We start from the raw sequence: 25,168 nt of genomic DNA, 5'->3' as shown, positions 1-25,168 counted from the left end.
ATACTTATTCAATAAAAAGATTTAAAAAGAAAGGAATTACTTTTATTCTGCTCTTCACTTAGAAAATTACCATTGCATCTTCTAACGTTTTTTTCCCAAGAGGAACATACAGAATATCAATTCAATGTCTTCCACAGAAAGCAATACTTCCAATATTACAGCAAACATGGAGGTGCAGTAGCAGTTCAGATTATCTATTCAAACCTCTAATAAGGGGCTTAAACTATGATCACTCACTCAGATGCCGGATTGCCAGATTCAACTCCAGTTGAAACAAATTAGGATTATTAATTGATATATTGCAAAACATGACAATACGGGAGGCAGCAAACTAAAACTACTTATTACACTGGATTGTGGTTGAAGCTCAGGATACAATACTGACAGAAAGGTAGAGCCAAATTTATTGTAACTGCAAGTTTAATTGACTTGGATTTTTAAACAAAGTGTTTCTCCCATATCAATTACATTGAACATAAAATTATTGATTTTCAACTGGGCAGTGAGGCTTTGCAACTGTAGTCTCTGATTTACTTTGTTGTTCATATCTGAATAATGGTGGTGGTCAAAGCTTTACCAATATAAGTTTTGAGTTATTCCTGTGTAACCAACAGGACACAGACAATGCATGTCAAAACGGCAATGTTGAAATAGTCATGGGGGATTTCAATATGCAGGCAGATTGGGAAAATCAGGTTGGTGTTGGATTGCAAGAGAAGGAATTTGAAGAATGCCTACAAGATGGCTTTCCAGAGCAGCTCGTAGTTGAGCCCACGAAGGGATCAGCTATTGTGGTTTGAGTGTTGTGAACTGGAATTGATTACAGCTTAAAATAAATGAACCCTTAGGGACAAGTATTCATAATATGATAGAATTCACCCAGCAATTTGAGAGGGAGTAGCTAAAGTTAGTTGTATCAGTATTTCAGTGGAATGAATGGAATTACAAAGGCATGAGAGAGGAGCAGGCCAAAGTTGATTGGAACGGCACACTGGTGGGGATGGTGGCAGAGCAGCAATGGCTGAAGTTTCTGAGAGCAATTTGGAAGGCACAGGATAGATTCATCCCAAAGCAGTAGCAGTATTGTAAAGGCAGGATGACACAGTCATGGCTGACAAGTGAAGTCAAAGCCAACATAAAACCCAAAGGAAGGGCATGTAATTGAGCAAAACTTGGCAAGTTAGAGAATTGGGAAGGCTTTAAAAACCAACAGAAGGCAGCTAAAAAAAATCATAAAGAAGGCTAAAGGGGGAAAAGATGGAATGCAAAGGTAAGCAACATACATCAAAGTTGCTGGTGAACGCAGCAGGCCAAGTGTTGCTTGAATTTCCAGCATCTGCAGAATTCCTGTTGCATGCAAAGGTAAGCTAGCCAATAATATTAAAGAGGACACCAAATCTTTCTTCAGAGTAAAAGAGAGGTGAGAGTAAATACTGGACCACTGGAAAATTACGCTGGAGAGGTAGTAATGGGGGACAAGGTAATGGCAGACAAACTGAATAAGTATTTTGCATCAGTCTTCACTGTGGAAGACACCAGCAACATGCCGGGAGCTCAAGAGTGTCAGGGGGCAGAAGTGAGTGAAGTTGCCACTACTAGGGAGAAAGCGCTTGGGAAACTGAAAGGTCGAAAGGTAGATAAATCACCTGGCCTGGATGGTCTACATCCCAGGGTTCTGAAAGAGGTGGCTAAGAGATTGTGGAGGTATTAGACATGATCTTTCAAGAATCAATTGATTCTGGCATGGTTCCAGAGGACTGTAAAATTACAAATGTCACTCCACTCTTTAAGAAGGGGGAAGAGGCAAAAGAAAGGAAATTATAGGCCACTTAGTTTAACCTCAGTGGTTGGGAAGATGTTGGAAGTCCATTGTTAAGGATGTGGTTTCGGGCTACCTGGAAGCACCTGATACAAATAAGCTGAAGTCAGCATGGTTTCCTCAAGTGAAAATCTTGCCTGACAAATTTGTTGGTATTCTTTGAAGAAGTACCAAGCAGGAGAGCCAAAGGAAAATCATCGGATATTGTGTACTTGGATTTTCAGAAGGCCTTTGATAAGGTGCCACACACGAGGTTGCTTAATGGTTTTAGTGGAAAGATAATAGCATGGATAGAGCATTAGCTTATCAGCAGGAGGGAGAGTGGGAATAAAAGGAGCCTTTTCTGGTTAGGTGTTGGTGGCTAGTGGTGTTCCACAGGGATCTGTGTTGGAACCATTTCTTTTTATACATGTCAATGATTTGGATGACTGAATTGATGGCTTTGTGGCCTAGTTTGTGAACAATAAGAAGATAGGTAGAGGGGCGGGTAGTGTTGAGGAAGCAGAGAGGCTTCAGAAGGACTCAAGGCAGATTAAGGGAACGGTCAAAAAAGTGGCAGATAGAATACAGTGTCCGGAAGTGTTTGGTCATATACTTTGGTAGAAGAAATAAAAGTGCAGGATTCCCTAAAGGTTAATTTTTAGGTTGAGTCTGTGATGAGAAAGGCAAGTGTAATGTTAGCATTCATTTCAAAATGACTAGAATAGATAAGCAAGGGTGCAATAGTGATGCTTTATAAGGCACTTGTGAGGCCTCACTTGGAGTATTATGACAGTTTTGGGCCCCTTATCTAAGAAAGGATGTGCAGACATTGGAGAATGTTCAAAGGAGGTTCACAAAAATGATTCTAGGATTGAAAGGCTTATCACATGAAGAGTGTTTGATGGCTCTGGGCCTGTATTCACTGGAATTCAGACGAATGAGGGGGAATCCCACTGAAATCAATTGAATGTTGAAAGGCCTCAATACAGTGATGTGGAGAAGACAGAGCCTTAGAATAGAGACACATCCATTTAGAATGGAGATGAAGAGGAATTTCTTTAGCCAGAGATTGGTGAATCTGTGGAATTCATTGCCACAGGTAGCTGTGGAGGCCAAGTCACTGGGTAAATTTAAGGCAGAGTTTGATAGAGTCTTGATTAGTCTGAGCATGATGAGATACAGGGAGAAGGCAGGAGACTGGGGCTAAGGGGGAAATGGATTAGCCATGATGAAATGGCACAGCAGACTCAAAAGGTCAAATGGCCTAATTTTGTTCCTTTGTCTTATGGTAATCAGTGTCAATAGACAATAGGTGCAGGAGTAGGCCATTCAGCCCTGCGAACCAGCACCACCATTCACTGTGATCATGGCTGATCATCCACAATCAGTACCCTGTTCCTGCCTTCTCCCCATATCCCTTGACTCCGCTATCTTTAAGAGCTCTATCTCTTTCTTGAAAGAATCCAGAGAATTGGCCTCCACTGCCTTCTGAGGCAGAGCATTCCACAGAACCACAACCCTCTGTGTGAAAAAGTTTTTCCTCAACTCCGTTCTAAATGGTCTACCCCCTTATTCTTAAACTGTGGCCTCTGGTTCTGGACTCCCCCAACATCGGGAACATGTTTCCTGCCTCTAGCGTGACCAATCCCTTAATAATCTTATATTATTATAAGACTAAACATCAAAATGGACCACCCAACAACCTATGGTTCTTGGAGAATCAACACCACAAAATGCTGGAGGAACTCAGCAAATTAGGCAGCATCGATGGAAGGGAACCAGTCAATGTTTTGGGCTGAGACCCTTCATCAGCGGTTAAGATGAAGGATAGTCCCAAAACGACATGGCAAAGGGAATCAAAGACTTCTTCACAAAATTACAACCATTTACATCTGCCAAGGTATTATGATCACCTAACTGAATATAACTAATAGAATTTAATTAGAAATATGTAGCTGATTTACGTAAAAAAAAGAAACAGTTAAATAATTTGAATTGTGATGGCTGGATGAACATATACAGTACCTTGAAAATGTATTTAGCCCCCACAACTATTTTCACATTTTACTGTCTGTGTTCTAAATTTAAAATATATTGAAGTACGATTTTTTTTTGAGTTAATCTGCAAAACATTGTGTATCACGTCAAATCAAAAGAAAAATTCAAAAACGTGTGAACAATTTATGAAAAGTTAAAAACCAAAATTGTGGGGCTGAAAAAGTATTCACCCCATTTGTAATTACTATGCTAGCCTTCCTTCAGTGCAAAATACTGTATACCTTACCAACTCACCCTATTAGTTGATGTAAGAAATTGCAGGATCACCTGTTTTCAATGAATAAATACCCCCCCTCCAAGTCCTAACAGTACGGCAGATTTTCAATAGACCAAACCAAGATGACGTAAAACAGCGTTCAAGACATGTCAGGGAAATGATAGTAGAGAAGCACAAATCTGGGGAAGGGTGCAAGACCATCTCAAGGGCACTGAGGATACCTTTGTGCAGTCCATTGTGAAAAAGTGTAAAGAATATGAAACTACAGCCACTCTACCTACATCAAGCTGCCCCCCTAAACAGTTGCCAGAGAAGAAAAGCACTTGTAAGACAGGCTACTTTGATGCCAAGTCACTCTGAATGAGCTGCAAAGTCATTCAGTGGCTGCAACTGGAGATGAAGTTCACGGCTCCACAATCTTGAAGGACTTGCACAAAATGATTATTTATGGAAGAACGGCAAGGAGGAGGACCAGGTTAAAAAGAAAAGCATACACTTGCCCATAAAATCTTTGCAAAGCATTACTTTTAAGATAGTGTGAAGATGTGGAAGAAGGTCTTGTGGTTGGATGAGCCTAAAATTGAACTTTTTGGCCTCAACATTAAGTGGTACATTTGGCATAAATCTAATAATACACATCATCCAGGTAACACCATCCCACTGTAAAGTATGGTGGTGGTGGCATCATGCCATGGGGATGCTTTTCAGCAGCAGGGACTAGAAATCTGATTAGGATGATGGGAAGATGAATGTTGCTACATACAGAGAGATCCAGGATAAAAACCTGCTGACCTCTGCCAGAAAGCTTAAATTGGGTAAGAAGTTCATCTTTCAGCAGGACAATGACCCAAAGCATGGAGTGGCTTCAAATGAAGAAAATTGATGTCCTTGAGTGGTCTAGTCAGCGTCCTGACCTTAACCTGATTGAACATTTCTGGCAAGACCTCAAAATTGCTGTCCACTATTGCTCCCCAACTGACCTTGGCTCAGCTTGAGGAATTTTGCAAGGAGTGGGCAAATCTTGCTCTATCACATTGTGCAAAGCTAATTGAGACTTAAACAAAAAGAATACTGGCTATAATAGCTGTGATAACGAGTTCAACTAAGCACTGAGCAAAGGGGATGAATACCTCAGAAACGCTAACATTTCAGCTTTTGTAGTTTTAGTTTTTCATCTTTCAAAATGTTCCCAGATTTTTGGGCTCCACGATGAAAAAAATAGAGAATGTGATTTACAAATAAAGATCCTTAGTCAAAATGATCAAAATCCTTGGTTGTAATACTGATTTATGTGAGCAAAGGGTTGGTGGTTGAATTTTTACAAGGCACTGTATCCTCAGTTTATACTGTCAAATAGAATGATACTACTTAAGGATGAAAAACTTTGGAGAGGATGCAGAAGAATTTCACCAGGATTCTGCCTGGATCAGTGAGGATGACAAAGTTGGTGTAATTAGAGGCCAAAGGGTGATCTGATGGAAGTATATTAGATAGCTCATTAATCCCAAAGTAAATTAGTGTCACAGGAGCATTACAAATGCGCAGATATAAATATTAGAAGAGAAGAAAGAAAGAATAAAAAATAAGTTACCCAAACAGTCTAACAGGAGGTGGTCATCACTTCCCTGGCTATAGGTTGACTCATTATAGAGCCTAATGGCTGAGGGCAAGAATGACCTCATACAGCACTCTTTGGAGTAGTGCATTTGTCTTAGTCTATTACTATCATGTTTGCTGTTGTGTGCTGGGGCAGCAGGCTGAGGGTAGCAGACACCAACAGAATCAACAAACTCATTTGTAAGGCCAGTGATGTTGTGGGGATGGAACTGGACTCTCTGACTGCGGTGTCTGAAAAGAGGATGCTGTCTAAGTTGCATGCCATCTTGGACAATGTCTCCCATCCACTATATAATGTACTGGGTGGGCACAGGAGTACATTCAGCCAGAGACTCATTCCACCGAGATGCAGCACAGAGCGTCATAGGAAGTCATTCCTGCCTGTGGCCATCAAACTTTACAACTCCTCCCTTGGAGGGTCAGACACCCTGAGCCAATAGGCTGGTCCTGGACTTATTTCATAATTTACTGGCATAATTTACACATTACTATTTAACTATTTATTACTATTTTTCTATTACTATTCTATTACTATTTATTATTCCCATGACTATTACTATTTACTATTTACTAATAGTAGTATTACTATTTCTATTACTATTTATTATTTATGGTGCAACTGCAATGAAAACCAATTTCCCCCGGGATCAATAAAGTATGACTATGACTATGACTACTACAAGTGCTCTGTTCAGCATGGTGGCATGCAGAGGGTGAGAAACATTGTCCAGAATTGCCGGGATTTTCCATAGGGTCTTTTGTTTTACCACAGCCTCCAGTGTGACTTCTATAACAGAGACAACCTTTCTAATCAGTTTATTGAGCTTGTTGGCATCACCCGTGTTGATGCCATTGTTCCAGCATACCAGTTCATAGGAGATTGCACTGGCGACAACAGACTAGTAAAACATGTGAAGGAGAGGCCTGCATATGCCAAAGGACCTCGGTCTCCTCAGGAAGTAGAGGCGACTCTAGCCCTTCTTGAATGCAGCCACTGTACAGTACTGGTGCTCCACTCAAGTCTGTCATCCAGGTGCACCCCCAGATACTTGTAGGTCCTCACCACATCCACATTCTCACCATCAGTAGTAACAGGGAGCAGTGCAGGCTTAGTCTCCCTAAAGTCCATCATCTCCTTTGTCTTACTGATGTTGAGCTGCAAATGATTCAGCTTGCACCATTTGACCAAGTCCTCCACCAGGGCCCTGTATTCATGCTCCTGTCCTCCCTTTATACACCCAACTATTGCTGAGTCATCAGAGAATTTATGCAGATGACAGGTATCAGTGTTGTATCTAAAGTCCAAGGTTTGCAGGGTAAACAGGAAGTAAGCCAATACAGTCCACTGTGGGGACCCAGTGCTGCTTATAGCCATGTCTGACACACAGCTCTGAAGCCACACAAACTGTGGTCTGCCACTCAGGTAGTCCTTTATCCAGGATATAATGGACGTGCCAACCTGCACTGAATGGAACTTTCCCCAGCAATGAGGGTTGTATGATATTGAAGGCACTTGAGAAATCAAAAACCATGATCCTCACAGTGCTGCCCTGTGATCCAATGGGAGTAGGCGCTGTTCAGCAGGTGATGACAGCATCGTCAACTCCAATGTGCTCCTGGTAGGCAGACTGCAGGGATCGAGGGCTGATCTGACCAGGGTTCGGAGGTGAGCCAGGACCAGTCTTTCTAGGGTCTTTATGATGTGTGAGGTCAAGGCCACTAGACGGTAGTGGTTCAAGGGTTTTGGGTGGCCCTTCTTGGGTAATGTGCTGGGCAGTCCACAAATGTCGCTACACTTCCGGCACCAAGATAGCATGCCCACGACTCACTAACTCTAGCTGTACATATCTTCAAATGTGGGAAGTAACTGGAGCACCCGAAAGAAACCCTTGCGATGACAGGAAGATGATACAAACTCCTTACAGACAGTGTCAGCAACAGAACCTTGACCTCACAGCTGACACTGTAAAGTGTGGTGCAAACTGCTTTGTTATCGTGCTGCCATACTGTGCAGGGAAGTTTCAGCAAAATTATGAGGCAAGTTGTTAATTTTTTAAGCACCAAGTGGTAGATACTTGGAACATCCTGCCAGTGGTGGTGGTGGAAGCAGATAAAATCCCAATGTTTACACGACATTTAGATAGGTACATAAACAGGGAGATAATGGAAGGATATAGACCACATACAGGTTGATGTAATTCATCTGAATTGGCATTACAGTCAGAGACATAGTGGCCAAAGGGCCTGTTCCTTTTCTGCATTGTTCTATACTTCTTCCAAGTCAACTTTTAGTTAGCATACATTGTGGAATGCTGCACAACGAAAATAAAACTATATTTTTTCATTTTATTAACTACTCTGGTGTTTCTTATACTAGCAAAACAACATACTTGCAAAACAACAGTTCAGGTCACAAAATACGCATGCTTCATAAATAAAGAATAAAGACAACAGTACAACTAGAACTTCCGTACATTCACACATTTAACTTTTAAAAACAAGCTTTTAATGTAAAGCTAAAGACTAGGAATACAAAAATGTTCTGTTCCATTATTTGGCCCTAACTAAACATCCAATTGTATTCAAATGGACAGTATCAGATTTCCTATTTTATACGGCAATATTGAATTATTAAACCAAGTAAGTGCTATTTTTAAAGCACTAACATTTCTCTTGTAGGAGATACAAAGTCCAAAATTTTGTTGATTTTTAAAAAATGCTTATTTTATAACCATTTTGAACATATAACTAAAGAAATAGCAAATGACTAACATGAACAAAAACGAAGTACTAAACCTTACCTATAGATTTGGTGGATTAATGCTAGAAATCTTTACAAAGCAGATTTATTGACCATCAGCCCAAACTAAGAAAGTCATCTGGTGCAAGAAAATCCAGCTGCTTGAATGAAATACAAGGGAATTTTTTGTACCCTGCAACCACGCAACTGTGATAAGCAGACAGAAGGGATCAGAATGCTTTAGCTCCTGAAAAAAAACAGGGCAGGGGAGGTGGGTGGTGAAAGAGGATGAGATAGAGATAGGGATAGATAGAGAGAGAGAGAGAGAGAGACAAAGACAAAGAGAGATAGAGAGCGAGAGAGACAAAGAGAGATAGAGAGAGAGCAAGAGAGATAGAGAGCGAGAGAGTGAGATAGAGATAGAGTGACATAGAGAGAAATATAGAGATAGAGACAGATAGAGAGAGATAGAGATAGATGATGAGAAAAAAGAAAAAAATTGCAGTTTTCAATCTGCTCCTATGGAATCACAAACTCAAGCTTAATGCAGATAAAAAAATTTTAGGCAGGAGTGCTGTAGGAAAATAATGCTTTTTCCTACATTTTTAAATAGTCAGAGTAATTGGAAAAACATTTGATTGAACAATGAAAATTGAGATCATTTGCCAGGAAAGGGGTGAGGAGTTGTGTATTTGATGGTTTAAGTTTCTTCTAAAATTTTAACAGTAAATGAGATGAAACATGTTGGCAATAAATCAGATGTAGGATAGATGGCAAGGACAATGTCCATCCCGAATTTTTGGCTTTAAGGGATGGTGGAGAAGTGAGATAGGCATCTTCATTATGAACTGGAGAGGAGTAATCAGGCTAATACCAGGAATTTTTGGGTGACATTTTAAATTGAATCCCTGCTAAGCAATGAAGAACAGCAGGAGCACTGTGCATCAAAGGTATTATGTATTATTAAATAAATATTTGAGAAAATTAAACTTTGTTAAATAAATCTGGAATTAAGAAAGATATTACAGGTGATCATGAAACTACTGAACTATCACGTAAATTAGTCTGGTCAACTAATATTTTCATGGAATAAAATCTGTCACTTTTCTCTGTCTGGCCTATGTGTAACTTCAGCCTACTAATGCAATTAACACTTAGCAGTTTTCAGCCAATTTGGAATGGGCAATGAATGACGACAATGCCTTGGTTCTATTAAATAACCAAAACAATGTACAAACGTTTGTAGGTCATTTGGCTGCTGGGATTCCTTTTATTATATTAGTTCCGAAAAACTCAAATAAGTAGTATTAAGGCTGGAAAAGTTAAAAAATTGAATTTTACTTCTTAGATTGATATTTTAAAGCAGTTACCAGGATCTTTCTGACACTCTGATTAATTAACAATTTGATTACCACTGCACCATGGAAATGTAACTGAGACAGATATTTAATCTTAGGACATCTAATTAAATACTTCCAAAAGACCTATGCTTCTATTTTACTGTTTTGAAATTTTCTATTATTGTTGACTTCGACCAATCCCAGCCATCCTGCATCCACCAGGAATGGTGGGGGAGTGGAATGCGTACAGTGCCAGTGGTAAAAGAATTGCTCAAAACATAACTTTACTGTAATCACACACTAGTAATCAGCACATACATCTTTCAATTGCTGAACTACTTTCCATCACTTTACCCTTTTAAAAATATTTACAACACATTTTAAAGACCAGACATTACTAACGTAAAATTCAGTATGCACTGTTTGGCAATTTTCAACACCATTCCCCAAGTTTAAGAAAAAATGTTTAACCATTGAATTTTGTAATTTATTGTCACAAATCACTGAGGAAGCATTGTTGAATTCTTCCATTATAATACGATTTTCACCCTTTTCCATTTTTTTTATACATGTTCATTTTCTGGTTCAACATTAGAACAACATGGTTCTATTTCATACCTTTGCCACAGAGTGGATGAGATGGAAGAAATACAAGTTGATGTAAGCATGTGGAAGACGGGGGGGGGGGGGGCGCTGCAGCACGGTAGGCTGATAGCAGACAGTGTATGAACAAAATTGTATCCGAACAAAAGCACTGAATTTAAGTTTTTGAAATTATGAAATTGCTGAATATTCTTAGAATGCTGGATAAAAATTCCAAAGTGAAAATGTCAGATAAATAAGAGTTTACTGTATTAAGCAAAAAGTCTTTCTGCTAATGCTTAATTACGGAGGACCGTCTGGAAAATTTCTGAAATGCCTGCTTCGCTGCCGCTGCTACTGTGTGGTAACTGGAATCTCCGGAGCTGAAGGCCCCGAAATCCTCGACTTTGCGTGTTTCAGCGGCCGGGGAGAGGTCGAAGGCGCTCGGCAGAGGATGGCGCTTGGGAGGCTGTATCGGAGAGGCTGGTCGGAAGCTTGAAGTTTTCGGACAGATGGACTCAGTGTCGGCTGTGGTCAGCTGCTTCCAAGGTATCGGCAAGTTGACGGTGCCTGGAGGTTTATGGCAGGGAGTTTCTCCCTTTTGCCGCCTGCTATCGGGGACTTGGAAGTCGATCGACTAGGGACTTTGAGACTTTTTTTTACTGTGCCCATTGTCTGTTTTTCATCAAATTATGATATTGCTTTGCATTCCTGTAACTATATAATATAATTATGTGGTTCTGTCAGTGTTAGTCTTTGGTTTGTCCTGTTTTCTGTGATACCACTCTGGAGAAACATTGTATCATTTCTTAATGCATGTATGCATTTCTAAATGACATTAAAAGAGGGCTGAGTGTTCTCATAATCTAAAATATGCACAGTTAACCCTGGTGATCAAACGCAGCGGCTTCTATGGGGCTAACCAAAGATGTTACTGTCTTTTTTTAAAATGTATTTGTTACGTTAAGAATGTAAAACATTATAGGTCTACCCAATCAATGAGTTGCTCATTGGTGGAGAAACTGGAGCTGGATGGTAGATTGTGTCGCTGCCTCATCAGAAAGGCATCCATATGCAAAGGTAGTGTGCAGTCTTACCTGAGTCACTCTTCTTGTGATTGCAAGACCCTGTTGGATATTGATAATGTGGAATGCTGAAAGTCTGATTCACAATTTTATTGGGGGGGGGCGGTGTCATGGCTTTGGAGCAAGAACTGGGCCTCAAACCATGGCATTACCTGTTTGCAGCCACCCAGTAAAGGGTGTTGGAGTTGGTGTGCTCCACCAGAGGTGGTGTGGTATTGCATCCATGCTGGAGTCAGAGTTGCCCTCCAGTGTTCACTTAGCAGAAGACAAGATGTTTGACTGCAGACTGCTGCAACATTCATGGACTCAAGGACTTGGATTATTGTTTTTGTGTGACTGTATTTTACTGTTGTCTTATATGTACTATGTGTGCCTTTACTGTGTATGACTGTTGGTACTGTGTTTTGCACCTTGGTGCCAGAGTAACACTGTATGGTTGAATGCCAATTAAGCTTGACCTATTCTAACATGCAACATCTAGGAATTGCACACAAAATGGAACATAGCACCTCAGCTATAGGAAGCACATAATCTGAAAAAGTAGGAATCCCACCTGAGAAATTTGAATTAATGAATTCATAATTATAAAAAAAGCCAGATTTTTTAAAATGCTCCTGCAACGCAGGAGCAATCTTGTGTGTGTGAAGTTGACATGTTCTCTCTTGGACTATGTGGCTTTCCCCTGGATGTTCTAGTTCCTCCCTTATCTAAGGATGAACTAGAGATGGTTAATTGATAACTGTAGATTAATTCCAGTTAAGTTTGTGGTAGAAGGAATTAAGCGAGGAATTGACGAATGTGTGAGAGAAAAGGTTACAGGAAACTAAGTGAGGGAAAGAAATTTGATGGGGTACTTATTAAAACATAGGGTCTCAATAAGTTGAATGGTATGCTATATCATAAACAAGAAAATTGAGAATTTTATTTCTTCAAAGTATTTGAATAAATCGGTCAATTATTTTTCACTTCACAGAACCACTAATTCTCCTGATCGCCTCCCTTTTACAATTCCTGATTTACATCTATACCTGGGATGTTACTTACATTCACTATAGTTAAGATTGATGCAAAACACTGTTTAATTCATACACTATATTAATACTTATTTTTCATTATTAACTCAGCAAACTCACCCAAGGACCATAAGCACAAGAGACTCTACAGATACTGAAAATCCAGAGTAAAACACACACAGAGTGCTGGAGGAACTCAGGTCAGGCATCATCTATGGAGGTGAAGAGTCTACATTTTTGGCTGAGACCCTTGATCGGGACTGGAAAGGAAGTGGGAAGAAGCTGGAATAAGGTGCGGGAAGTGGAAGGAGTACAAGTTGGCAGGTGATAGGATAAAAACAGCTGAATAGGGTGGGTGGGTGAGTGAAAGAGGAGATGAAGTGAGAAACTGAGAGATGACAGGTGGAAGAGGAAAAGTACTGGAGAAAGTTTGATAGGAGAGGGCACTGGACCATGGGAGAAAGAGAAGGGGGTGAACCAGAGGGAGGTGAGGGTTGGGTGAGGAGAAGGGGTAAGAGGAGAGCCGTAACAGGGAAATGAATGAGAGAGAAAGGGAAGTGGGAAGAAATTACCAGAGGTTTGAGAAATTGATGAACATGCCATCGGGTTGGAGGTCACCCAGACAGAATACAAGATGTTGCTCCTCCAACCTGTTAGCAGACTCATCATGACAGTAGAGGAAACCATGGACCAACAAGTCAGAATGGGAATTTGAAGTCCAACTGAAATGGGTTGCCACTACGAAGTCCTGCATTTTGCAGCAGATATAGTGGAGGTGCTTAACAAAGTGGCTTCCTATCTATGTTGGGTCTAACCGATGTAGACAAGGCCACACTGGGAGTACTTGATACAATAGATAACCCCAACAGACTCGCAGGTGAAGTTTTACCTCACTTGGAAGGACTGTTTGGGATACTGAATGGTGGTGGGGAAGGAAGTATAAAGTCACGTATGCACATGTCCCACTTATAGGGATAAGTGTCAGGAGGGAGATCATTGGGAAGGGACAAAATGGACACAAGAGTCACGCAAAGAATCATCTCTGCCTCACTACAGAAAGGATGTGGAAGCCATAGAAAGGGTGCAGAGGAGACTTACAAGGATGTTGCCTGGATTGGGGAGCATGCCTTATGAGAATAGGTTAGTGAACTCGGCCTTTTCTACTTGGAGCGATGGAGGATGAGAGGTGACCTAATAGAGGTGTATAAGATGATGAGAGGCACTGATCGTGTGGATAATCAGAGGCCTTTTCCCAGGGCTGAAATGGTTGCCACAAGAGGACACAGGTTTAAGGTGCTGGGGAGTAGGTACAGAGGAGATGTCAGGGGTAAGTTTTTTTACTCAGAGAGTGGCGAGTGCGTGGAATGGGCTGCTGGCAACGGTGGTGGAGGCGGATACGATAGGGTCTTTTAAGAGACTTTTAGATAGGCACATGGAGCTTAGTAAAATAGAGGGTTATAGGTAAGCCTAGTAATTTCTAAGGTAGGGACATGTTCCGCACAACTCTGTGGGCCAAAGGGCCTGTATTGTGGTGCAGGTTTTCTATGTTTCTATGTTTAAAAGCAGAGATGCTTGTGGGATGGTAGGCAAGGACAAGGGAAACTTGATTCCTGTTATGGCAGAAAAGATGAGGGGAGGCCGGATGTACAGGAAAAAGACGAAAACATCTGGAGGATATTTCGTTTGTTCTGGAATAGAAAGCCTCATCCTGAGAACAGATGCGACAGAAATGGAAGAACTGAGAAAAGGGAATAGCGTTTTTGCAAGTGACAGGGTGGGAAGCGGTATAGTCATAATAGCTGTAAGAGTCAGTTAAGTATATAAAAGATATCAATAGACAGTCTGTCTCCAGAGATGGAGACAGAGAGATCTAAAAAGAGGAGAAAGGTGTCAGAGATGGTCCAAGTAAATTTGAGGGCAGATAGAAGTTAGAGGCAAAGCAGCACCAATGCAGTCATCAATGTAGTGTAAAAAGATCCGGCAATCACTACCAATATAGGTTAGAAACATAGACTGTTCTACATAGCTGACATAAGGGCAGGCTAATATGGATACCCACCGATTTGGAAAAAGTAGGAGGAACTGAAAGAGCAATTGTTGAGGTGGAAAACTACTTTGGTCAGGCAGTGGAGGGTGACGTTGCAGGGGAACTGGTTAGGTCTGTTGTCCGGAAAGAAGTGGAAAGCTTTAAGGCTCCTGATAGGTGGTAGAAGCTCACAGGGACTGGACATCCATTGTGAAAATGAGGTTTTGTGGTCATGGGAACTTTAAGTGATTGAAGAAATCGAAAATGTGAAGTGTCACAGATGTATGTGGGAAGTGGCTGAAACAAAAGGAACAAAATGGAATCCAGGTATGTGGATACGAGTTCAGTGGGGCAGGAGCAGGAAGAAACAATGGACCTATCTGGACAGTCAGATTTATGAATCTTGAGTAGGAAATAATAGTTTGTGGATCTTGGAGGAAGCGACACTTCATCTGCGAGTCTGTCAGGGTTATCTACTGTATCCCATGCTCTTGGTTTGGCCTCCCCTATGTCAGCGAGACCTGGCATAGATTGGGTGGGGGAGACTGCTTTATAAAGCACATTCGCTCCATCCAACACAAATGCAGTGTTTTCCTGGTGGCCAATCATTTCAATTTGATTCCCCATTCCCACTCTGACACGTCAGCCCATGGCCTCCTCTACTGTCAAGGTAAGACCACTCTCAGATTGGACAAGTGACATCTCATATTCTGTCTGGGTAACCTTCAACCTGATGATGTGAACATCAATTTCTCTAACTTCCAGTAATTTCTCCCCCTTCTCTTTTTCCATTCCTCATTCTGAATCCCCTCTCTCTTCACCTGCAAATCACTCCATCTGGTGCCACTTCTCTTTCCCTTTCTCACATGGTCCACTGTCCTCTCTTATCAGATTACTTATCCTTTAGCCCTTTACCTCTTCCACCTATCACCTCTCATCTTCTTACTTCATTCCACCCCTCCACCTATACATCTTCCCCCTCACCTGGTTTCACCTATCATCTGCCAGCTTGTACTTCTTTTCCCTTCCTTTCTAGTCCTGATGAAGGATCTCGGCCTGGAACGTTTATTCTCCTTCGTAGATGCTGCGTGACCTGCTGAGCTCCTCCAACAGTTTAGCATGTTACACACCCAAGGACCAATGCTTACTTTGTTAATTTTTAAATACAGGTGTCCCCCGCTTTTCGAACGTTTGCTTTACGAAACCTCACTGTTACGAAAGACCTACATTAGTTACCTGTTTTCGCTAACAGGTGTTTTCACTGTTACGAAAAAAGGCAGCACGCTCCCTGAGCAGCCAAGGTCCTCCTCCGGAACTGCATTCTAGCCAGCACTGCTTAAACACGTGCCTGTGAGCAGCTGCTAGCAAGATGAGTTCTAAGGTATTGGAAAAGCCTAAAAGAGCTCGTAAGGGTGTTACACTTAGCGTAAAACTAGACATAATTAAGCGTTTCGATCGTGGTGAACGAAGTAAGGACAAAGTGAGTGTGACTTGTGGAAGCTGATGAAGATGATGTTGAAGAGGTTTTGGCATCCCATGACCAAGAACTGATAGATGAAGAGCTGATGCAATTGGAAGAGGAAAGGATAACAATCAAAACCGAATGCAGTAACGAATGGACCGAAAGTGAAATCGTCCAGGAACTGAACGCGAAGCAACTGCGTGAGATTTTCGCTGCAATAATAAAGTACGACTTTAATTTTGAAAGGGTACTTCGGTTTAGGGCATATTTGCAAAATGGTTTGAGTGCTTACAAAGAACTGTATGATAGAAAAATGCGCGAGGCTAAGCAGTCAAGCAAGCCTTCCACATCAGCCACAGCAGACGAGGAACCTCGACCTTCGACATCATGGCAGGCAGACATAGAAGATGACCTGCCTGCCCTGATGACACCCCAGTGTCCCACCACCCCAACCCCCGGGCCGCAGACTAATACATTGCAGTGGTAGCCGGGATCAACCCAGCACATCTTTAAGAAAAAAGCTGAAATAAACAAGCTAATTAATCAGGTGCCGCTCGGCATGTAAATGTCAGCCCAGATTAGAGGTGATTGCCGATTGTGTCACCTCTGATCTGGGCCAACATTTACGTGCCGGGTGGCACCTAATTAATTAGCTTGTTTATTTCGGCTTTTTTCTTAAAGGTGTGCTGGGTGTGTCCTGCCTACCGCTGTACCCCTGCATGCTTCGCGGATCGGTAACGGTCAGCAACCTGGAGGGTGGGGGCCACTGCACCACCCCAACCTCCAACGACTTAGCCTAACACACCATCATCGGTGTGCTCGGCGCTGTCTTCCCAATTCCGGTAAGTGATACTACACTGTACATATATTATTTCTACTTTATATCAGCTGTGTATTTTTATGCGTTATTTGGTATGATTCGGCAGCTTCATAGTCTAAAGGTTACTGGAGAGGGTGTTTCTGCCAAGAGCGCTTGCGTGAGATTTTCACTACGGAGAATAGTGCGGCAACGATTGTAGAGAAGTATTTCTACTTTATATAGGCTGTGTATTTATCATATAGTAAAAGCAGGAATGATATGTTACTTTTATTTTAGGTTTTATGTGTTATTTGGCATGATTTGGTAAGTTATTTTTGGGTCTGCGAACGCTCACAAATTTTTCCCATATAAATAAATGGTAATTGCCTCTTCGCTTTACGACATTCCGGCTTACCAACCGTTTCATAGGAACACTCTACCTTCAAATGTTGGGGGAAACCTGTAGCTACAGAAACTCTTATCTACGTTTGTCTGGTTTGATCTTGTACTTTAAAATTTCCTTCCTTTTTGATTTTTAGTCATCATTTCTTGGTTTATTAATACGGTCCAATTTCTAAACTACCACTCTGCTTTTTTTCATAATCCCATGTTTCTTTTTGTTTGTCAGAACATGGTCTCAGTGGGCTGAATCGTCTCCTATGAATGATAAAAATATTTTATTTCTTCCAAGAAATAAATAAAAAACAAAATTGATTTCTCCTTCAGAATTACTATGAATCCTTCTAAATACCCTTCTACATACTCTTTTACACGTCACGCAATGATGACATACTCTTTAACTTAATTAACCACAGGCAGGGGATGTCCCACTGGAATTAATCTTTTTGTTTCTTTTTCATATACCTATTCTGTTTATTCAGGAAGATTCCCTTAAACATCAGCCTTGCAACACCGATCTCTTAACCTTATTTGTCAGTTCATTTCAGGTACTTTTGCTTTCACGCTTTCATCATCGGTACAGGCTTAGAATTAAAGACAATCTCATTGTTCTCTCACTTGCAGTTTTCACTCTGTGGTCACTAATTAATCCTATCTCATGGCACAATACCAGGACTTGTCGATCAGATCCTGCTATGTGGTTGGCTTAAGCACTTGCGGTTCCAAGAAACGATCCCCTAAAGTACATCAAATTGCTCATGCAGCCTATCTCTGCTACACTGAACCTGTCTATGGTAAAAAAAATAGCACTTTCCTTCACTCTATCCTCCTCTCCCGGTTTCACCCATCACCTGACACCTTGTGCTTCTTACTCCCCTCCCCCCCACCTTCTTGCTCTGACTTCTCATCTCTTTTCCAGTCCTGGGGAAGGATCTCGGCCCAAAATGTGACTGTTTCTTCATTTCCAAATTAGATCAGATTATGAGGACGTGTAGTCCTCTTTTATTGTCATTTAGTAATGCATGCATTAAGAAATGATACAATGTTCCTCCAGAAAGATTTCACAGAAACACAAGACAAACCAAGACTAAAAAAAACTGACAAAAACCACATAATTATAACATATAGTTACAACAGTGCAAAGCAATACCTTCATTTGATGAAGAACAGACTATGGGGACGGTTAAAAAAAGTCTCAAAGTCTCTCGAAAGTCCTATCATCTCATGCAGATGGTAAAAGGAAGACAAACTCTCTTCCTGCCATGAGCTTCCAGCGCCGCAAACTTGCTGATGCAGCACCCTGGAAGCACCCAACCACAGCCGACTCTTGAGTTCATCCGAAAACTTCGAGCCTCCAACCAGCCCTTCGACACCGAGCACCATCTCTGCCAAGCGCTTCGAATCCGGCCCCAGCAACAGGCAACAGGCAAAGCCAAGGATCTGGGACCTTCCCCTCCGGAGATTCTCAATCGCACAGAGGCAGCGAAGCAGACATTTCAGAAGTTTCTCCAGATGTTCCTCTGTGCTTCTCACGTCTCCATCAAATCAGGATTGTGCACGGCATCCTACTTCACAAATACGATATCATTTCGGAGCAACAGCGTGTGCTGTGTTGCGCCGCCATCTTCCCCTCCCCCTAATAACAATAGATGCTGCCTGACCTGCTGAGTTCCTCCAGCATTTTGTGTGTTTTGCCTTGGATCTCCAGCATCTGCAGATTTTCTTGTGTTTGCTTTCCTGCTATGACATGTTTATTGAGAACTCAACTATGACTTCCTAAATTTATTTGAAAAGTAGTTTAGTTCAGCAGAAAACATCAATTTCTCACAATACAAGAAAAAATACATTACAAATCAGCTACAGTGGCATGCAAAGGTTTGGGCACCCCGGTCAAAATTTCTGTTACTGTGAATAGCTAAGCGAGTAAAAGATGAACTGATTTCCAAAAGGCATAAAGCTAAAGATGACACATTTCTTTAATATTTTAAGCAAGAAAACTTTTTTATTCTGTATATTCTGTTTTCACTATTTTACTGTTGCCTTCTGAATTACCACATATACAAAGCCAAATCATAGCTACTAAATAATGCTGGTAGCCCATAACAGCTGTATTATAATTACTTCATACAGTTTGTTAATTGGAAAACAACCTATAATTTTTACAATGAATTTTTCATATCATAGCTAAACTCTTTTAACACAGTTCCTGAAATTAGTAAATGACTTCAAAATAGAAAAATAACAAAAGTTTGATACAAAATAGTACAAATGTAAAATGTGATTTCAACAGAAGACACTAAAGTTTAGTCAGGAATGCAATTAAATAGTACTTTAAAAACACATCAACACTGGTGCAAGCATTATATCAGAATCAAATCTTCTCTCCAGCATTTTCATTTGAGTACAATTCTCCTGTTATTTTTAAAATTAATGCAATCCACACAGCAATTCGACAACTGAAATGTTTATACAACGTTTAAAACATTTGAATAGTTTTGTTTTATTAATCTATCACAAGTGTACATACTAAATTATCTAAAATAAAAACAGAAAATGCTGTAAATACACTTTGACATTCTAGTACAAACATTGCGATGCTCCATTTCACTCTCTACCTTTTCCCAGTCCTCTTCTCATGCTACCTTCCTGTGCAACCACAAGAGATATAATAGAACAAAGCACAGGAACAGATCTTTCGGCCAACGATCATGCCAATCTAACAAATTCTATCAGACTGCACATGGGCTGTATCTCTCTATTCCCTGCCTTAGACATTGCCATTGTAATGGCTTCTACCACTTCCACTGGCAGCACATTCCAGGCACTACTCTCTGCATACATAAAAAAATTCTCCCTCTGAAGTATTTCACGTTTCCAGTCTGGGGAAAAGACACATGGCTATCTTACCCCACCAATGACCCTCATAAATACAAGGGTCCGCAACAAGCGTGATTTCCCAGTAGTCAACCTTTTTAATTCCAATCCCCATTCCAACATGTCAGTCCACGGCCTCCTTTACGGCTATGATGAGGCCACTCTAAGGTGAAAGGAGCAATACCTCATTCTGTCTGGGTAGCCTGCACCATGATGGCATTGCATTGGTTTCTCTACCTTCTGGTAATTTCTCCCCATCCCTCTTCTCTTTTTCCGTTTCCCATTCTGGCTCCCCTCTTACCTCTTCTCTTTACCTGCCCATCACCTCCCTGTAGTTCCCCTTCTTCTTCCCTTTATCTTATGGTCCATTCTCCTTTATCAGATTTTTTTCCTCCTTCGGCCCTTTACCTTTTCCACCCATCACCTCAAGCTTCTCACTTCCCCACTCACTGAACTTCCCCTGCATCTGGCTTTACCCATCACTTTCTAGCTTGCATTCCTCACCCCCCGCCCTTTATTCTCGCTTCGTCCCCCTTCCTTTCCTGTCCTGATGAAGGGCCTCCGCCTGAAATATCATTTGCACATTCCTCTCCATAGATGCTACCCAACCTGCTGGGCTCCTCCAGCATTTTGTGTGTGTTATGACTCTCATAATTTTATACACCTCTTTTGTGTTGCCCCTCAGCCTCCAATGTTCTCAAGAAAACAATTCAAAATGGTCCAAAATCTCCTGATAGTATCAATCTAGGTAATGTCCTGGAGAGCCTCTTCTCCACTGCTTACAAAGTCTCCATATCCATCCAATTACAGGCCTCTCCTACGTTATTGCGTCCGTAGCAAAGTCTTCTTGTCAGTGCCCCCAGTTTCCACCGAGCTTGCTACGTCATGGCACGACCGAGTGTCCGGTGGTATAACTGGATGGGTAGGCTGGGTTCGTTAGCCTTGGTTGGCAGCCAGCCTAAGAGAAGAACAGCTCTGACTCCAAACCCGGGCAGGTGGGGCTCGTTAGTCTTGTCAGGCCATCCACCTAGGAGAAGAACACTCCGACGTAAATCCTACGACCCGAGGACCTCGCTCTCACCGTCCCAGCTTGCTAGGCTATGCCAGATGAACCCCGGGTGTAAAGGGTGGGGCCAGTACCACGCACACTGCACTCCACCTAAAATACCATTGCGCGGACCAAAGGACATGCCACGTCTATGACCATCCTCCCCGACCATTCATCAACCCTGCAGTGATGGGAAAGGGGCGAAATCAGCAGGTGGAAGATGACACTGGAAGCCACAGTTCCTATCCTGCACGCAGGCGGTTCAGGTGTACGGGTCGTCTGATGTTGACCCCGGAGACGACGATATCATTTGGCAGCACCCTGAACGACCAAGCAGCCTTCTCTAGGGACAGCACTGCTTGCTCCACATGGAGAGGGGCCGAGAAAAGGTGGCCTAACCAAAGCTCGTTTCCATTTCCCCTAGTTGGCTAGCCGCAGTCAATGGGCATCCTCAAATGCGGTCGAACAACAACAGAAAAGAAAAGGTACACACCCACCTCACAAGGAGTGCAAGGACTAAAGCTCGCATGCTGGAACATCAGAATCATGCTCGATACAGCTGTGGTCGCCCAGAACAACGATCCGCTCGAGTTGCGCATGAACTTTCAAGACTGAATGCTGACATCGCTGCTCTCAGTGAAGTCCGCTTCCCAGAGGAAGGCAACCTTCAAGAACATAGCGCCGGCTACACCTCTACTGGTGAGAAAAGCCAGAGACTGAGTGATGCCTTTCTGGCATTGGCTTTATGGTCAGGAACTCCACTGCTTCCAAACTTGAAAAATTGCTAACAGGTCAGTCTGACCGCATCATCTCCATGCGCCTCCCACTTTGAACCAAGCAGCATGCCACACTCTTCAGCGTGTTCGCCCCCACTCTTCAAGTGAATCCTGCAGAAAAGGACACGTTTTACACTGATCTGCGCAGCCTCGTATAGAAAGCCCCTGCAGACGACAAGGTCTTCGTCTTTGGCGACTTCAATGCCAGAGTCAGCCAAGGTTCAGAAGCCTGGAAAGGAGTACTTGGCAAACATGGTGTTGGAAACTGCGACAACAATGGGCACCTTCTGATAGAGTTTTGCGCGGAGCAGCAACTCACCATCACTAACACCATTTTCCAGCAGAAAGACAGTCTGAAGACAACCTGGATGCACCCTCGGTCCAAGCATTGGCACCTCATAGGCTACATCTTGTGCGCCAGAGAGACTACGGGACGTCTTAGTCACCCGAGTGATGTCCAGCGCAGAGTGTCATACGGACCATCGTCTTGTCCACTGCAAATTCAATCTCCATTTCAAACACAAGCTAAAGAGAGGAGACGCTCCAAGGAAGAAGTTTCAGGTTGGCAACCTCTAGTCAGCTGAAGTGAAAGCTGACTTTCAGACTAACCTTTAGTCGAGGCTTCAGAATCTCAGTTTCCCCACAGACTCCTCTCCCGAAGTGCTTTGGGAACACCTAAAAATCACCATCCTGCAAACCTCTGAAGAAGTCCTAGGATTTTCCACAAAGAAGAACAAGGACTGGTTGGATGAAAACAACCAGGAGATCCAAGAATTGCTGGCGAAGAGATCCGCCCACCAGGCACACCTTGCTCAGCCATCTTGTCCTGATAAGAAAGCAGCCTTCCGCCTTGTATGCAGCAACCTGCAGCGCAAGTTTTGAGAGATTCAGAACATCTGGTGGACCAACCTTGCAAAGAGAACTCAGCTTTGCGCAGGCACCGGTGACTATAGAGGGTTTTATGAAGCCTTGAGAGCGGTGTATGGCCCTTCGCACCAGGTCCAGAGTCCCTTGCGCAGTGCAGACGGTCAGGCGCTCTTCACAGACAAGACATCCATCCTGAACCAGTGGTTGGAACATTTCCAGACTCTCTTCATCGCCAACCGCATGGTCCAAGACTCAGCAATTCATCGCATCCCACAACAGCCAGAGAAAACGGAACTGGACAAGATTCCAATCCAAGAAGAGACAGTCAAGACCATAGAGCAGCTGAAAAGTGGCAAGGCAGCGGGAGTTGATGGAATGCCACCTGAGATTTGGAAGCATGGGGGCCCAGCATTACACACCAAACTCCATGAGTTCTTTGTTTGCTGCTGGGAACAAGGTAAACTACCACAGGACCTCTGTGCTGCAGTCATCATCACCCTGTTTAAGAACAGGGAGAAAAGTCCGACTGCTCCAACTACCGGGGGATAACTCTGCTCTCTATTGCAGGAAGAATCCTCGCAAGAGTACTCCTGAACAGATTGGTGCCAATCATTGCAGAAGAACACCTCCCAGAGAGCCAGTGTGGCTTCAGAGCCAACAGGAGCACCACCGACATGGTACTTGTTCTCAGGCAACTCCAAGAGAAATGTAGAGAACAGAACAAGGGATTATACATGACGCCTGTCGACCTTACCAAGGCGTTCGACACTGAGCAAGGAAGGTCTGTGGCAAATCATGGAACGACTGGGATGCCCCCCATAGTTCCTCAGCATGGTCATCCAGCTACATGACGATCAGAGTAGCCAAGTCAGACACAACAACGACCTCTCAGAACCCTTCCCGATAGGCAACATAGTAAAGCAAGGCTGCGTCCTCACGCTGACTCTCTTCACCATCTTCTTCAGCATGATGCTCGAAAGGGCTACAGAAGACCTTGATGACAAGGACGGTGTCTACATCCAATACCGCACCGATGGCAGCCTGTTCAACCTGAGGCGACTACAGTCCCACACTAAGACATTGGAGCAACTTATCTGAGAGCTACTCTTCACAGACAATGCTGCCCTTGTTGCCCACACAGAGACAGCCCTGCAGCGCATAACATCCCGCTTCGCAGAGGCTGCCGAACTCTTCGGACTGGAAGTCAGCTTGGAGAAGACAGAAGCTCTCCATCAGCCCGCACCTCAGGAAGATTACCACCCTCCCCTCATCACCATCAGTGAGGTAGAGCTGAAGACAGTCCACCAGTTCAGCTACCTGGGGTGCATCATCTTGTCGGGTGCCAAGATCGACAAAGAGATTGACAACAGACTGGCAAAGGCAAACAGCGCATTCGGCAGGCTGTACAAGAGTCTGGAGCAACATACATTTGAAGAAAGGCACAAAGATCAGTGTGTACAGAGCCGTTGTACTGACCACCCTCTTGTACGGCTCCGAGTTGTGGGTCACCTACTGTCATCACCTACAACTCCTTGAGCGTTTTCATCAGCGCTGTCTCCGCACCATCTTCAACATGCTCCACAGCCCGCTTGCACGGTCGCATAGACCACTCAGCAGAGACCATCGTTGTATCGAGTGTGGTGATGATAACTCAAATGAATCTAATCTAATTAAAACATTTATTATGAGGTAAGTTTTAATCATATTGGCAAACAAGGCGACTGTCAGTGTTGGGGCCACTTCTTTTTACAATGTATATTAATGATTTAGATTATGGATTAAATGGTTTTGTGGCTAAGTTTGCGGATGGCACCAAGATAGGTGGAGGAGCAGGAAGTGTTGGAGAAACGGAAAGGTTGCAGAGAGATTTGGTCAGTTTAGGAGAGTGGGCAAAGAAATGACAGATGAGATACAATGTTGAGAAATGTACGGTTGTACATTTTGGAAGAAGAAATAATCGGGCATATTATTATTTAGATGGGGAGAAAATTCAAAAATCGGAAGTGCAAAGGGACTTGGGGGTCCTCGTGCAGGATACCCTAAAGGTTAACCATCAGGTTGGATCGGTGGTAAAGAAAACAAATGCTATGTTGGCATTCATTGCAAGAGGAATAGTGAGGCTCTGTGGGGCACTGGTGAGACCTCATCTGGAACACTGTGTGCAGTTTTGGGCCCCCTATCTTAGAAGGGATGTACTGATGTTGGAGAGAGTTCAGAGAAGATTTACAAGTATGATTCCTGGAATGCAGAGGCTAACATATGAGGAGCGTTTGTTGGCTCTTGGACTGTAGTCATTAGGGTATAGAAGAATGAGAGGGGATCTCATAGAAACATTTCGAATGTTGAAAGGGTTGGACAGAGTTGATGTGGAAAAGCTGTTTCCCTTGGTGAGTGAGTCCAGGACAAGAGGCCACAGTCTTAGAATTAGAGGGCACCCATTTAAGACAGAGATCAGGAGAAATTT

The 25,168-nt window shown here is 42.7% G+C and overlaps 1 protein-coding gene across 4 annotated transcripts in view; it reads right to left on the bottom strand.

Annotated features, from left to right (window-relative positions):
• The window catches only part of ocrl (OCRL inositol polyphosphate-5-phosphatase), a 116,280-nt gene that overhangs the window by 85,538 nt on the left and 5,574 nt on the right, over positions 1–25,168 (bottom strand). Inside the window, exon 1 of one of the 4 annotated variants that reach the window (XM_063060749.1) lies at positions 18,801–18,911. The exons of the other annotated variants lie outside the window; for them this stretch is intronic. Within the exon in view, the coding sequence (XP_062916819.1) occupies positions 18,801–18,850 (50 nt within the window). The 5' untranslated portion in view covers positions 18,851–18,911. Of the gene's footprint in view, positions 1–18,800; positions 18,912–25,168 lie in introns of those variants that run through there. 4 annotated transcript variants of the gene reach the window in all.

Source organism: Mobula hypostoma, chromosome 10 (assembly GCF_963921235.1).
Source record: "Mobula hypostoma chromosome 10, sMobHyp1.1, whole genome shotgun sequence".
Taxonomy (NCBI): Eukaryota; Metazoa; Chordata; class Chondrichthyes; order Myliobatiformes; family Myliobatidae; genus Mobula; species Mobula hypostoma.
This window is presented reverse-complemented; position numbering and strand designations above follow the sequence as displayed.